Source organism: Eubalaena glacialis, chromosome 18, assembly GCF_028564815.1.
Source record: "Eubalaena glacialis isolate mEubGla1 chromosome 18, mEubGla1.1.hap2.+ XY, whole genome shotgun sequence".
Lineage (NCBI taxonomy): Eukaryota > Metazoa > Chordata > Mammalia > Artiodactyla > Balaenidae > Eubalaena > Eubalaena glacialis.
Window position 1 is genome coordinate 57,705,827 of NC_083733.1, and position 15,227 is coordinate 57,721,053.

Consider the following 15,227-nt stretch of genomic DNA (forward strand, 5'->3'; position numbering starts at 1 on the left):
ATGTTGCTGCAAATGGCATTATTTCATTCTTTTTAATGGCTAATATTCCATTGTATATATGTACATCTTCTTTATCCATTCATCTGTCGATGGACATTTAGCCCATGGATTTCTAATGTCTCCTTTCCCACTGCCGAGGAGCTCAGCAATGCACTCAAGCCAAAGGCAGGATCAAACCAACCCCCAAATCCCACCTTTGTGTGTTTATCTCTGGGAACACTCCAAATGCCAGTGCTCTATCAGTTTGGATCCAGTCTGGAGAGACGAAAAACCATACTGTAATTTGAACAGGGAAAGTTTAATATAGAGAATTAATGACTTTAACAGCAAAGTGAAATAAGGAGATTCATTGGTAAGGTGCCTTGGAATTTACTGGGAATCCACCTTCAGGGGTGTGGTGGAGAGGCGTTCACAGGGAGGTGCCTCAGTGGAGGCTCTCTGTAGGACTGCCAGGTCAGGGGTGGGGGGTGCCGGGGAAGCTGCCGACCACCTGACGCTTCAGGAAGCAGGTGCGCTGCAGGGCCGCTGAGCTGGCACACCTGAGCACCGCCAGGAAGCAAAGGCCTTGCCTCTCTCAAGGAACGTCTCTCGAGCGCCCTCTACTGGCAAACCTTATCAGGCCACTTAGCAAAGGAAAAATATTTCAAAGGCCCAGATCAGTTTTCACAGAGCAAACAAGAAAGCTGAATTTGGAGCTGAGTCAGTAACTCAATAAGCGAGAACACTGTGGGGCTTGGGGTGCTCCCAGCATTTAGTGGGTGTGGGCCAGGGATGCTGCAGCCTGCAGTGAGCTTGAGTCATCCCACACAGGGAAGAACCATCCCTATAAAATGCCTGTCGCACCTTCTGTTATCAGTCAGGTCCTGGCGGGAAACAGTAGCACGCTCAAGTGAGATAATCCGACGAGAGTCCTCTGACAAAAGTCAAGAGAAGTTTCTTGACATAGAGGTGGGCACGCTGTGGGGGCACCGCAAGGAGAGTGCAGCTCCCTGGGGCTACTTGCGGCCAGAAGCCCTTCCCTCCCCCAGGCCTGAAGAGGCAGGAGAAGGGGTTCCCGGAACTGGGAAGGAGAGAAGTGTGTGCAAAGGGCTGCCTGACAGGCTGACAGGAGCTGTGAGCTTCAACCCAGGGTGCAGCCAGCCAGAGCACCCCTGCGGGAGGGGACAAACCACCTCACTTTCCTTGCCTCTGACCTGCCAGCGCCTCTGATCCTAGCCCGACCCCCCCGAGTTGAGTGAACCCAGCTGGAAGCTAGAAGAAAAATGAGCTGTTAACCTCTCAGCACAGCCCGGATGAGGCCCAGCTCGACACGGACGGGGCCAAAGGCTAGGCAGGGATGGGGCTGCTGGCCGTGTCCCGGGGCTGCTCCTCTGGCCCCAGCTTGAGGCCCTGGGCCCAGTCAGCCCCCAGAACCTCACAGTCGGGCAGCATCTCCTCCACCAAGATCTGAGTGAGGCCTGGGTTGGACACGGCAGGAAGGTCAGAGATATCCAGTCTGCGGAGGTTCCTGAGGAGGCAAGATTGGGGCGGGGGGGGCGAGGACACGCTTGAGGATGGCGTCTGTGGGAGCGAGTGTATGGGGGGTGTACCCAGCCCCACTTAAACCCCTAGCTTTCTAATAAAAATCTTTGTTCAACTACGTGAGATCTGGCTCCTACTGTTCTGCAACAGTGTAAATTTCTTGGGGTCTCATTAAAACAAAAAGGAAGGCAGGCTAGGAGTCCTCCCATCCTCCTAGAGGCTCCCTGCGCCACTCATCTGTGCTGACCCACCGCAAACGCTCTAGGTCCACCGTGAAGGCAGGGATGTGGGAAGTGCCCAAGAGCGCCCCTCCCTGGCTGGGGGCCCAGCCTAGGCTGAGGTCTCACTGGAGGTGGTGGAGGCAGGCGAGGCCCCGTTCAGAGATTCGGGGGCAGCCGGCCAGCGAGAGCTCTCGTAGCGAGTCGGCTAGCTGGTGGAGGCGGCTGAGACACCAGTCATCCACGTGGGGACAGCACCGCAGCGACAGGGACTGGAGCTCCCTCAGGGCCACTGCAGGGGGAGAGGGCAGCCGGCACCAAGGGCCCTGCTGGAGCCCACCGCGAAAGGTAACGCACACAGCCTTGCCCACCTCCCCCCATCTCCGCCCCTCCCCGCCACACCCTACTCACAGAGGTTGTCCAGGCCTTGGTAGTTGATGGCACAGCCGCTGGCGTCAACAGCCTCTACAGGCACCTCCCGGAGCTTCCAGAGCTCACCAGAGAGGCCACGCCCATTTGGCCGCATCCACTCCTTGTCCTGAAACCTGGAAGGGGAGAGAGGGAGCGTCAGCAGGGTCCCCCAGGCCACGAACCTCTTGAGAACACTCCCAGCCCCGTAATAAGAGAACATGGCACACTCACTACACACCAGGCCCTGCACTAAGGGCTTTACGTGTCTGGTCTCACTGGATCCCCTGACAACCCCATCAAAGATGGAACGTCTGGCCAATTTTACATACCTGGAAGTTGAGGGTCGAAGAGGTTACTGATAACAGAGAGAAGAGCTATAAGACAAGAATCCTTGTAGGTGGGCAAAAGTTGAGGTGTTTTCAGACAGGTACATCATTTCTAAGGAAGGTGCTGGAGGAAGTACTCAAACCAAGTGAAAATTTTACTTGGAACCAAGATGAGGGACAGATGAGGCCTACATGAATTGTTTTCAAAAAAGAAGGAAAGTAAAGGGGAAAAACAAAGGGAGGAGGAGGAAGGCAAGAAAAAGGAGGGGAAAGGAGGAAGGAAAAGACGCACTAACGCCGACTGAGCACACGTGCTAAGCCAGCCTGTGACCTGTGACAAGTGTCCAGATTGCAAAATATCTTTGACTCTTTACAGCGCACCTTGTAGGTTAGACACAACTACCATCCCATTTTACAGATGACAAAACTGAAGCTCAGGAACAAGTCCCCAGCCACACAGCCAGGAGGGGGCAGAGACCAGGGCGCGCTCGGAAGCCTGTCTGACTGACTGAAGAGCCCGGGGCTTAGAGAGCCGCTCTCCCGCCTCCCCCAACCCCATTCTGACACCTTTGCCATCATACTTGACTGCGCCTCCCTGCTTCAGGATGAAAGAGGCACCTGCGACGTAGGGGCCATATCGCTCCTTGATGTAGGTGAAGGACCTGCCGGGAGAACAGTAGCCGAGGGTGAGCCTTGGGAACCCCACACCCCTCGCCAGGCCCCAGTGCTGCTGAGAGGGTCAGAGTCCACAGCACAGGACAGACTGGCAGGCAGGCGGGCAGACAAAGACTGCAAATATGCACTGAGGGCCTATGGAGTGCTGGGCGCCAGGGGACAGTGGTAATCCAAAGGCAGATAATTGTCCCTGCCCTTGTGAAGTTATTTCACTGGGGAAACAGCTAACCAGGAAGTAAAAACAAATTGCAGAGTATCAATTCAGTGATGAAATTCACACCAAGGGACAGACCAGGAGTGGCTTGGGTCAGGGGTAGGGATAGAGGAGGCTAATTTAATTTGGGTGTTAAGAAATGCTTATCGGAAGAGGTGACACTTGAGCAGAGATTTGAGTGTGGGAAGGAATGCAGAGGTCAAGGTAAGAATCTGCCAGGCTAAGGGAACAGCTAGTGCAAAGGCTCAGGGGCTTGAATTACGATGGTTGAACAAATAGCAATAAGGACACCATGCTGGCGGGGGTGAGGGGTGTCCCTGGTAGGGGTCTCAGAGCTCAGTAGGGGCCAGGTTTTCGGCCTTAGAGTTTGGCTTTTATTCTAGTTGCGGTTGGAAACCATTTGAGGGTTGTTTTTTTTTAAAGATTTTTTTTTTTGATGTGGACCATTTTAAAAGTCTTTATTGTATTGGTTATAATAATGCTTCTGTTTCATGTTTTGGTCTTTTGGCCACGAGGCATGAGGGATCTTAGATCCACGACCAGGGATTGAACCTGCACCCCCTGTATTGGAAGGTGAAGTCTTAACCACTGGATTGCGAGGGAAGGCCCCATTTGAGGGTACAAAGTAGTAATGTTATCTGTTTCCTCTGGCTGCTGTGTAGACTATAATAGGGGGCAAAAGGTGACCAGTTAGGAGACGACTGCAGTAATCCAACCATAAAACGAAAGGGCTCAGACCAGGCTACAAACAGTGAGGAGGTGACCACCGGTCAAATTTGGGATATTCTGGTATTTTATTGATGGACTGGATGTGGAGGGAAGGGATGCAAAGAGAGGAATCAGGGATTCCTTAGAATGTGGTCTGAACAACCGGGTAAGCAATGGTGCCGTTAACTGGGATGGAGAAGGCTTGGGGGTGAGAAGACTTTTTAAGGGGGAAACCAAGGGTTAGCCATGTTAGGTCTGAAGTGCCAGCTAGACCTCCAAGAAGAGATGGTGGGCATTGGGTTGTGTCTATGAGCCGGAGGGCTTGGGAAGTGTGTGGGCTAGAGACGAAGATGCAAGTGGGCAAGGCTGGCACTGGAAGCCCCAGGGCTGCCTGGAGTGGCAAGGGCAGGGTGGGCACTGACTGGGGAGGCCTGAACAGCAGGGTCGTGCAGGCCAGGGGTTCTCACCGATTTTTCTGGAGCACCTTCAACACCTGCTTCTGAAGCAGGTACCCCCTCACAGCCTCCACATCATAGAAGCGGTCAGCCAGGAACTGGAGCAGTGTCCTCCCCTTCCTCTGACTGCCCTCCGGGTCCACTGCCCTGCTCAGGCCACGGATGCCGCTGGTACCCCCGTTCCATACTGGAGCCACGAGGCGAAGGGACTGGGGAGGAGGAGAGGGGAGGAGAGGCTGAGCCTGGAGCCTCCTGCGAGACACACAGCCCCCTGCTTCTGCTCCCAAATCTCCCCTCCTCAGTGCTTCCCTGCTCACTTAATTCTCCTCTCAAAACTTCCAATTCTTTCGGATCCGTAAAATTTCCCCATGTTTCCCCCAAGTTCCTCCCCTTAATCAACCTCAAATTCTCTTTGATTTGGCCAAACGGTCTTGGTTTTCCTAAATTCTCCCCCCAATTTCCCCCTAAGCCCTCACTTTCTCTCAAAACCTCTATTATCTGAACTCTTAATGTCCCACAAATTCTCCCCTTAATTTTATCCAAATCCCACCAGAGACTTCCTGAATAACGCATTCCTTTCCCCCAAATATAATCTTAATTTCTCTCCAAACCACCCTTAACTTACCTCTTAAAGCTCCCAAACTCTTCCTTCAATTTCCCCTCCAAAGTTTTCTCTTAGTCTGCCTCAATTTCTTTTTGCTTTAACCAAATTCTCCCGATAATTTTGCCCAAATCCTTATTTTCCCTTAAAATTCCTCTTAAGTTCCCAACCTCTTACTTTAAGTTTTCCTAGGTCCATTCCTTGATTTTGCCCAATTCCTTCTAAATTCTCTCTACAATATGGCAAATCCTCCCCTTGGAATTCCCAAATTCACCTCTTGGATCCTGCCCCCACCCCCCCATCATCCCTTTGATTTTCCATCAAAATTTCTAACTCTCCCATGAGTTTCCCTCACCTTCGGTTCTCTACCCTTGCACCTCAAACCCCAGTTTCTCTGCCAATCCCTCCCAAACCCTCATCCCTTGCAGGTCCCACTCTCGCCAGCCCCTCCGCTCCAGGCGCTCGCAGTTGGATCCCTCCCTCTGATTGGCTGGGCGCGCTTTCTCGGACCGCACGCGCTGCTTCCCCATTGGTTGCCACTGGTTTCTCTCCTCCGCGGCCTGTGAGCCTCACCGATCCTTCCCGGCCCCCGACGGCCACACGTCTCCGCGCCCAGCTCGACGCCTAGCGGGAGAGGACCCCTGCTCCCCCTCGCTACTTGTTCCCTGGGCGCCGACAGAGGCCCTGAAAGCAGAGCGGACACTAATTAGGGGGGGGGGGCTCCCGAAGCTTCGTTCACTTACCGCCCTGGGGGCCGCCATCTCGCTAGGATTACGTAACCGGAAGGGGCTGGTCTTTTCTTATCTAACCCACCCGGTTCAGGGTTGGGCGTCTTTTCTTATGGCCACGCCCCCTCCATTTTCCAGCCCTCCTCTTAAAGGAGCACACACTTATTACTCTAATCGGGTTTAGGGATCGCTTGGAGCTGCTTCTGCCATGGGCCTTAAAATGGGACTCGGCAGCCTTTCCCTAGGAGAGCGTGGGCAGTGCTTCCTGTTGGAATACCGTCCTTCCCTCCGACTGCACTCATAGTCCGCCTGAGGTTCCCTGTTCTTCTACCTCTAACTTGCTACCTCCTTAGAACAGGGAATGATGCGCTGAGAAACTGTCCGCCTCTTCTTTAAAGCAGGGTCAGGGAAGGGAAGCGTCGAGTAGATGGTGAGGTTAGACCTCAGGGTAAAGGACAGAGGTGAGATCTCAAGACTAGTATTGCGATGTGTTGGCAATTTCAGTTTGGAGTTCCAGGCTACATCTTAGTGTGAAAATTCAATATGAAGTCTTGCGGATAGAATTACTCATTCATTCCTTCTACAAATATTTACTGAGTCCCTACCACGTGGCAGGCACTGTTCCGGGTAGTGAGGTTGCCATGGGACCAAGACTCTTTCTCAGGGAGTCGACATTCCAGGCAGGGAGAGGATGGATAAGAAACACATGAATAAGCAAGATAATTTCAGACAGTGTTTGATAAGAGGCAAATAAAAACAGGCAATATAATAGGGAGTGACGGGGCACAGGGCCATCAGCAAAGACCTCTGTGAAGTGGTGACATTTAAGTGGAGGTGAAGGATAACAAGGAAACAGCCATTCAAAGATCTGGGGGGAAAGTGTTTCAAGCAGAGAGGTACAGCCGGTGCAAAGGCCCAGAGGTGGGACCAGCTTGCAGAGAGAGAGGTGGGAGACTGGGTCAGAGAGGTGAGCAAGAAACTGTGCTTTATTCCATTCGCCGGGACATGCCACGATCTGATTTACATTTTCTAAAGATCATTTCTGCCAGGTGGAGAACAGACCTTAGAGAGCAAGGGGGGAAGCACGGGGCCAGCAAAGAGGCTACTGCAATCGTCCAGACAAGAGATGAATGGGGGTAGCAGCAGGGACCGGGCAATGGAAGTGCTAAGTGCTCAGATTATGAGTCTGTTTTGAAGACAGAGCCAATAGCTCGAGAAACTAAAAGGATAGCGATGCCATTTTTGGAGAGGGGGAAAATAGCAGGTATGGAAGGGTAGGTGTGGTAGGCTGAATAGTTCCCCCACCCCCCAAATGTCCACATCCTGATTTCTGGAACCCGTGAATATGTTACGTTGTATGGTAAAGGGAAGATGTGATTAAGAATCTTGAGATGGGGAGATTATCCTGGATAATCCCGACGGGCCCAATGTAATCACAAGAGTTCTATTTTTTTTCTTTATAAATGTATTTATATTTATTTATTTATTTTTGGCTGCGTTGGGTCTTTGTTGCTGCACGCGGGCTTTCTCTAGTTGCAGCGAGCAGGGGCTACTCTTCGTTGCGGTGCACGAGCTTCTCATTGCGGTGGTTTCTCTTTGTTGCGCAGCCTGGGCTCTAGGCGCGCGGGCTTCAGTAGTTGTGGCTCGCGGGCTTAGTTGCTCCGCGGCATGTGGGATCTTCCCAGACCAAGGCTCGAACCAATGTCCCCTGCATTGGCAGGCGGATTCTTAACCACTGTGCCACCAGGGAAGTCCCAAGAGTTCTATTTTACTTTTTATTTTTTATTTTTATTTTTTGGCCACGCTGCGCAGCATGTGGGAATCTTAGTTCCCCGACCAGGGATCGTACCTGTGCCCCCTGAAGTGGAAGTGTGGAGTCTTAACCAGTGGACTGCCAGGGAAGTCCCACAAGAGTCTTATTTATTTATATATTTATTTATTTATTTTAAAATATTAATTTATTTATTTGTCTGCGCCAGGTCTTAGTTGCAGCATTCAGGATCTTTAGTTGTGGCATGCAAACTCTTAATTGCCTCATGCGGGATTTTAGTTCCCCGACCTGGGATCGAACCCCGGGCCCCCTGCACTGGGAGTGCAGGGTCTTAGCCACTGGACCTCCAGGGAAGTCCCAGAGTCCTATTTAGATGGAGGCAGGAAAGTCAGTAAGTAGAGGACGTGATGACAGGGCAAGAGGTTGGAATGATGCAGGGAAGGGCATATGAGCCAATGAATGCAGGTGGCTTCTGGAAACTGGGAAAGGCTAGGAAATGGATTCTCCCCTACAGCCTCCAGAAGGAACCCAGACCTGTGGACCCACTTTAGACTTCTGACCTCTAGAACCGTAAGATAATCAGTCTGTATTGTTTTAAGCCACTAAGGGTGTTGTCACTTGTTACAACAGCAATAGGAAACTAATACAGTGGGGTAGATCCCAGCTGAGAGTTCTGTTTTGACCACATTCAACTTGAGATGCCTGAGACATCCAGCTGGAGATGCTGAGTAGTGGTCTAGAGGTCAGGACTGGAGTCAGAGACTTGGGAGCCATTGACGTATAGGTCGAATTTTAACACCCCTGCAAGAGGGGTTCTAGCTGAGGGAGGCCCGCAGTGCCTCCCCACCTTCTCCATGATGGGGCCCAAGCTGCTAGTGATAATGTCTCTGGGCAAGTCTAGGGTCGGCAGAACTGGCTGCTCAGCTGTGGGCCAACAGCCTGGACACCGAGGCACCCTGGCCAAGGGATCGTTTTCCCGGAAGCCACTCCTGGCTCCTCAGGCACATTGTCTGGGAAGCCCTGGGAGGGCCCGAGTGGAGAAGACAGGCAAGGACCAAGCCAGGGGAAGCCAGAGATCAAGTGGAGAAGAGGGCTGCAGGGGAGGCTGGGGAGGAGGAGTGGGTGGGACCCAGGAGGGGGCGGGACGAGGTGAGGCCGGGCATCCACACACTGGTGAGGGGTCAGGCCTGAGAAGAGGTAGGGAGAGGTGGAGTTTGACCTCCGCCAGAGGGGCTGAGGTTGGATCCTTGGAGCAGAGTTGAGGTTAGACTTTGATTAAAACAAAACAAAAACAAAAACACACGAAGCTGCTGATTCTCAGTGGAGAATGGACTTTGGGTTGCCTGAGGGGGTGGGGCTGGCCCTCTCCTACCCCCACTGCCCTTTACTCCCTCCCCCCCCAGCCCCCGGCTCCCCAGAGGACTGGGTCACTCTGGACCTTGCTACTTCCTGCTCCTGGCCGCCACTGCTCAGAGACTATGGAGCTGTGGAAGCAGCTGAGACAGGCTGGACTGGTGCCCCCAGGGCTGGGCCCACCCCCACGGGCCCTGAGGGTGGTGCCCCCAGTGAAGAGGGTGGGTCAGACCCTCATGTTCCCAGGGGCTGACACTGGAGGTGCCAGGGAGAGTCTGCTGTGGATCTGGAAGGAGCTGGTGAGTGAGGGGTTTGGAGGGGTAAGAGATGGGGTGGGGGGGTGGATAAATGAATAGGAAGGAATGTAAATAAAAAGGGCCAGAGATTGAAAGTCAGAGACAGGAATAGAGAAATAGAGGCAGAGGCAGACACACCCAGAGAACGATGGAGACAGACAGAGACACAGAAAGACGCAAAGAGTGAGAGACAGGACTAGAGAGAGGCAGAGACAGAGAGACCCAGAAAGAGACGAGAGATGGAAAGCAGAGATTGAGAGCCTCAACAAGGACAGACTCATTAAATCTGAAAGACAGAGAGGTGGAGACAGTCCAAGGCAGGGGCAGAGAAATAGAGACAAACAGAAAGACAGGGATATGGAAGGACAGAGACAGACAGAGACAGCCAAGTAGAGACAGAGAGATGGAGACAGATCACAAGAGAGGGAGACCTAATAAGAGAGACAAAGAGACTAAGACTCAAGACACAGAGAAAGAACGAGAGAGATGGAGATAGCGAGGGACAATGAAATGGAGAGACCAAGACAAAGGGAGACAGGGCAGAGATCAGAGACAGAAGCAGGATGGCAGAGTCCAGGGACACAGTGAGGAGCCCACCTGCGGTGCTGTGGGCCAGGACTGTTAAAGAGAAAGTAATTTATGACACCTGTTAAAGATGGTGAGGCTCTAGGTATGAAGACTGCTGTGATGGGGATTTTGCAGTAGAGGAGAGAGATTGGGCTCAGCTCTGAATACAGCATGGGCAAGGGGGAATTTACAGCCAAGGAGCAGGAGAGGGGTCAGGGGGTAGAAAATTCCTAAGAGGAAACATCAGGGGTATAGGGGGGATTCTGGTTCAACCTATCTAGCAGGATTCTTGCTGAAGGCAGGTCAGGGTGAGCCGCCATCACCTGGGGGAGGGTGGAGGGTGAGGAGCCCAGATCAAATAAGGAGGAGGGGGGATTCTTGCTAAAACTGGATTTTACAAAGAAGTGCTGATGGGCCTAGGAAAAGGTTCAGGATCCTGAGTAAAGTTTGGTCAGGCAAAGAATCTTTTCTGGGACTTGAGCTGAGACCTGCTCCCACCCAGGTTTCACGGCAGAGGCATACTAACCCCTTGCCCTCTGGGGTGGGATGCCCATGACTCCCCCTTCCCACCCGCAGGTGAACCTCCGCCTAGTGGATGTCCAGCTGCTGGGCCAGCTATGCAGTCTGGGGTTGGAGATGGGGGCACTTCAGGAGGAACTGATCACCTTCCTGGAGGAGGAGGAGGACAGAGAGCTGGAAGGGAAGCAGGAGGGGGCCTGCGGTCCAGCCCCAGGTCACCGCCTCCCTGACTTTGAAATGACTATCTGAGGCCCTGCTGCTGTGCTTTTGGACACATGAATGGTATGCAAATTTATGCCAAGAAGATGGGGAGATTTGCAGGTCAAATCAACCTGCAAACGTCGATTTGGCTTTGGCACGCGCTCCTTGAGTAAGTGCTTTCTCTGAAAATGTTGGAGATTAGATTGAGGGGTGGGCCCCTGAGCTGCGGGCGTGTTTGCAGGTGATGTGGGAGGTTTGCAGAGAAACTCTAGGTGTATTTGCAGATGCGCTGCAGGTGTGTTGCAGGGGAGGCATGGGTCTTTGCAAATATGATGGAGATGCATGCAGATGGCTATTGAATGCTTGAAAAGTGGCTAGGTCTGACTGAGGTGTGCTGTACGTGTAAAATACACGCTGAATTTCCAAGCTGGGTGTGATAAAAAGAATAGACAACATTTCAATAATCGTAAAAATTAATTACATTTTGAAATGATAATATTCTGGGTATGTTGGGATAAGTAAAAATATGACTAAAGCTAATTTCACCTGTTTATTTGTAAACTGTTTTACTGTGGTAAAATACATATAACATAAAAGTTACCATTTTAACCATTTTTAAGTGTACAATTCAGTAGTGTGAAATATATTCACGTTGTTGTGTGAATGTGTCTTCATTTTGCAAAACGGAAACTGTACCCCTTAAACGACAAGTCCCCATTCCCCCTCCCCCAGCCCCTGGCAACCACCCTTCTACTTTGTGTCTCTATGAATTTGCTTACTCTAGGGACCTCATGTAAGTGGGATCACACAGTATTTGTCTATTCGTAACTGGCTTATGTCACTTAGCATAATGTCCTCAGGGTTCATCCATGTTGCAGTGTGTATCAGAATTTCCTTCCTTTTTGAGCCTGAATAATATTCCATACATGTGGTATGTACAACCACATTTTATTTGTCAGTGGGTACTTGGGTTGTTTCTACCTTTTTTGGCTGTGGTGAAATACATTGCTCTGAACAAGGGTGTACAAATATCTGTCCAAGTCTCTGCTTTCAATTCTTTGGGTATGTACCCAGAAGTGGAATTCCTGGATTGTATGGTAAGTCTCTGTAATTATTTGAGGAAGTGCCATACTGTTGGCTGTACCATTTGTCATTCCCACCAACAGTGCACAAGAGTTCCAACATTCCACCTCCTTGCCAACACGTTATTCTCTCTTTTTTTTTTTTTTCTTTTTCCTTTTTTCATGATAGGCATCCTAATGTCTGAGGTGGTATCTCATTGTGGTTTTGATTTGCATTTCCCTAGTAATTAATGATGTTGAGCATCTTTTCCTGTGCTTATTCATCTATTTCATTTTACATTTTAAAATATGACTGCTAGAAAGCTTAAAATTACATAAGTAGCTCCCACTGTATTTCTCTTGCACTGCACTATTTCAGACGTTTGAAAAAGGAATGTGGGTGTGAACAGATGAGCGGCGAGGTTTCAGCGATATTCCCAGACGCGTTGCAATTGTGTTACAGCGCCACCTGCAGGAGACAGGCAGATATCTGCAGATGGCAGCCGACGAGAAGCAGGGCTGCAAATATAACTCCTGCCCAGGTCCACATTTGTAGAAAAGATGCCCAAGACAGCAGGTGGAGGGCTCCAACCTGAGGAGAGACAGCTCTTCTGGGAAGACAGTTGGACATTCTTCATAAAACCATTACTCCCAGTGAGGAAAAATACACGCTTGCATTTCTGCGATTCTTCAAAGCAATTTTCTGGTTGGGAGTGAGGCTATTCCCAGAGAAGTGAGATGCTGGCAGGTGCTGAATTCCTGTCCATGGGGATTTCCATCTTCAAAAAAACCTGCTTCTACTCTAGAGCCCGCGAGCCACAACTACTGAAGCCCGCGCGCCTAGAGCCCATGCTCCGCAACAAGAGAAGCCACTGCAGTGAGAAGCCCGCGCACTGCAACAAAGACCCAATGCAGACAAAAATAAATAAAATAAAAATTTAAAATACCCGGCTTCTTTTTGTGCACTGGAGTCACCCAAGACTCGAGGGGTTTGGGGGTTTGGGCTCCATCCTCAAACTGGTCCTCCTTTGCCTACCTTAGCCAGGTCTGCAGCTGCTGGGAGTTCTCCTGTAGGGGGTGGTACTGGGGAGAATGCTGGAAGTCAGACCCCAATACCCAGGGAAGGGGAGAGATACCCCAAGAGCATGCAAATGAGCAGAGCCCCCTCTCCGACACTGGGCACTCTAGAAAGAGGCTGGGGGCAGTCCGGGTCTCTTGGTAGCTACATCGAGTCCGTGGGGGTCACCAGGGCTGGGGAGGTGGGGCTCCATGGCCACAGGGTCTGAGTCATGCTTCACAAATGCCAAGGTTCTCTGCCTCTTGAGGGGAAAGAGACTGGGAGGGAAGGAGGCACAGACGGGAGACTGGAGGGGGCGACTGGGGAGGGAATGCTTACTATTCAAGAACAGCATGGTGGGTGGCCCCTGATATCTGGATGGGAGTTGCTCTGGGCCATGTCCTGGGCCATAGAGGTGACATCTATGGGGGAATCACCTCAGTCAAACACTCAGGGAAGTTTGGGTGAATGTGGTCAGCTCCCCCTCCCCGGTACTGTCCTTCTCAATGCCAACTTACTGAGCTACATCCAGCAATGATCAAGTCAGCACCAAGTTTGCCCTCTGGAGCTCCCAGCCCAGCAAGGTGGGGGGACCCCTTAACACACAGAGATAGCTAAGATGATCAGGGCTGGGATGGGGGAGCACGGACTCCCCCATCTGCCAACATCTCACTTCTCTGGGAATATCCTCACTCCCAAATAGAAAGTGTTTTGAAGAAGAATTGCAAAAATGTAAGCGTGCATTTTTCCTCACCGGGGAGCATGGAGCAGGATGGGAGAGGACTCAGATCAGGCAAGAGGCCCAGCCTGAAACATCAGGAAAGTGTTCTTAGAAAAGGACCTAAGGAATAAGTAAATATGAGCCAAGCAAAGAAAGAGAGTGGGAAAAGAGTAACAAGTAGGAAAATTGCACATGCAAAAGTCCTAGAAGGTCTAGTGATCTAGCTTCTTGCTACTCAAAGTGCGGTCCATGGACCAGCAGGATGAGCATTGCTGCAGCTATCTACTGCTGCATAACAAAAAACCCCAAAACTCAGTTATTTTAAGCAATGACAGCATGTATTTTGCACATGAATCTGCAGTCTGCGGGGATAACTCATCTCTGCTCCACGGTGAGCTACTGCTCTTCAGGTGGAATCCTCTGGAGGCACATCCACTCACACGTCTGGTAGTTGATGCTGGCTATTAGCTGGGGCCTCTGTTCCTCTGCAGGTCATCTCTCCACATGGGTGAGATTGGCTTTCACACAGCATGGTGGGTGGGTTCCAAAGGCAACTGTCATGAAGAGAGAGCCAGGTGGAAGCCATATTGCCTTGTAAAACTTAGCTTCAGATGCCAGGCAGTCACCCTCACCATATTCCACCTGTTATGGCAATCGCAAAGGTTCAGGGGAAGGGGAAATGGTTCCCACCTCTTTATGGGGAGTGCAAGGTTCTGGAAGCATGTGGGCCAGGGAAACCAAGCAGGACCCTGTGGGGCCCTCCCAGGTACAAAAGCCCCTCTGTGTCCCCTGTTTCTTGTTTGCAGAAAGAGGCTTTAGTCTCCTAGACCTTCCCTGAGTTCCAAAGAGCAGATTCAAACAGTTACTAGGAATTAGGGAAGGGAGAGAATGCAGAAACAAAGGAAAAACAGTCAATCAAGAAAAGTAATGATGGCTTAAACAATGGTTCAGCAATAAAGCAGAGTGCTAGTTCCTCCTCAGGCGATATATATAGCGGTCTGATGCATATCTCTGAGTTGTTCTGCAGAAATTAAGACCCCGACTCAGGTGGAGGATGGTGACTAAATGCTGACCACAAGCAAGTAGACCCCAGACTGGTTGGAACCAGAAGGTTGATGATTAAGATTCCTGAAACATCACCCTGTTACTTCACCACCAACCAAACAGAAGAAAGTCATGTATCCTGAAGCCCTAACCTCAAAAATTGCCTTTAAAAATCCTTCCTAATACTTACCTGGCAGGGGAGATACCATGATCATGAAGGTGGTTTTCCCAGGGTGAGGCTTATCCATTGCACTCTGGATGTGCTGACCCCTGTGATTTCCCCAAATGTGGGAAATTGACTGCATAATCTGTGGTAGTGGAGGACTGTGTTTCTGTTTTCCCCTGACAAACCTGGTTTAAGAGTAGCATTTGAGGGAATTCCCTAGCAGTCCGGTGGTTGGAACTCCGCACTTTCACTGCTGAGGGCTCGGGTTTGATCCCTGGTCAGGGAAATAAGATCCCACAAGCCACGCAGCATGGCCAAAAAACAAAACCAAAAACACCCTTCCTGAAAACCATCAGGGAGTTTGGGTCTTTTGAGCACAAGCTGCCCATTGTCCTTGCTTGGTGCCTGCAAATAAATGCTATACTTTCCTTTACCACAACTCGGTGCCAGAAGATTGACTTTGCTGCACAATGGGCAAGCAAAATCAAGTTCAGTTCAGTAACAACAGGAAATATTGCTGTGGTCATTTTCAGAAAACACAAACTGCCACAGAATCACCAGGAAGCTTGGTAGATGTGTTGATTGTCAGGTTCCACACTAGACCTACCGAATCA

General features: G+C 50.9%; 3 protein-coding genes and 1 non-coding gene across 4 annotated transcripts in view; 2 read left to right on the top strand and 2 right to left on the bottom strand.

The window, feature by feature from the left end:
• The window catches only part of ACTMAP (actin maturation protease), a 345,587-nt gene extending 342,304 nt beyond the window's left edge, over positions 1 to 3,283 (bottom strand). The window contains exon 1 of the mRNA XM_061172987.1: positions 3,280 to 3,283. The gene's annotated coding sequence lies outside the window, so the exon portion shown is untranslated. The remainder of the gene's footprint in view (positions 1 to 3,279) is intronic.
• On the bottom strand, positions 278 to 5,916 carry DMAC2 (distal membrane arm assembly component 2). The gene is made up of 6 exons (XM_061172989.1): positions 5,873 to 5,916; positions 4,541 to 4,737; positions 3,058 to 3,138; positions 2,151 to 2,284; positions 1,869 to 2,031; positions 278 to 1,507 (listed from the first exon to the last, which is right to left on the bottom strand). Exons 1-6 carry the CDS (start codon positions 5,888 to 5,890, stop codon positions 1,327 to 1,329), a joined length of 774 nt encoding a protein of 257 aa, XP_061028972.1. The 5' UTR covers positions 5,891 to 5,916; the 3' UTR covers positions 278 to 1,326.
• Positions 5,917 to 8,955: 3,039 nt separating this feature from the next.
• On the top strand, positions 8,956 to 12,576 carry ERICH4 (glutamate rich 4). Its single transcript, XM_061173344.1, is given in 4 exon segments — positions 8,956 to 9,021; positions 9,023 to 9,280; positions 10,421 to 10,645; positions 12,005 to 12,576. Coding segments are annotated over 3 exon segments (516 nt in total). The 3' UTR covers positions 10,613 to 10,645; positions 12,005 to 12,576.
• Positions 12,577 to 14,629: 2,053 nt separating this feature from the next.
• Positions 14,630 to 14,792, top strand: LOC133079250 (U1 spliceosomal RNA). Its single transcript, XR_009698129.1, has one exon. It is a non-coding gene; the product is annotated as a U1 spliceosomal RNA (small nuclear RNA).
• Positions 14,793 to 15,227: the final 435 nt, after the last annotated feature.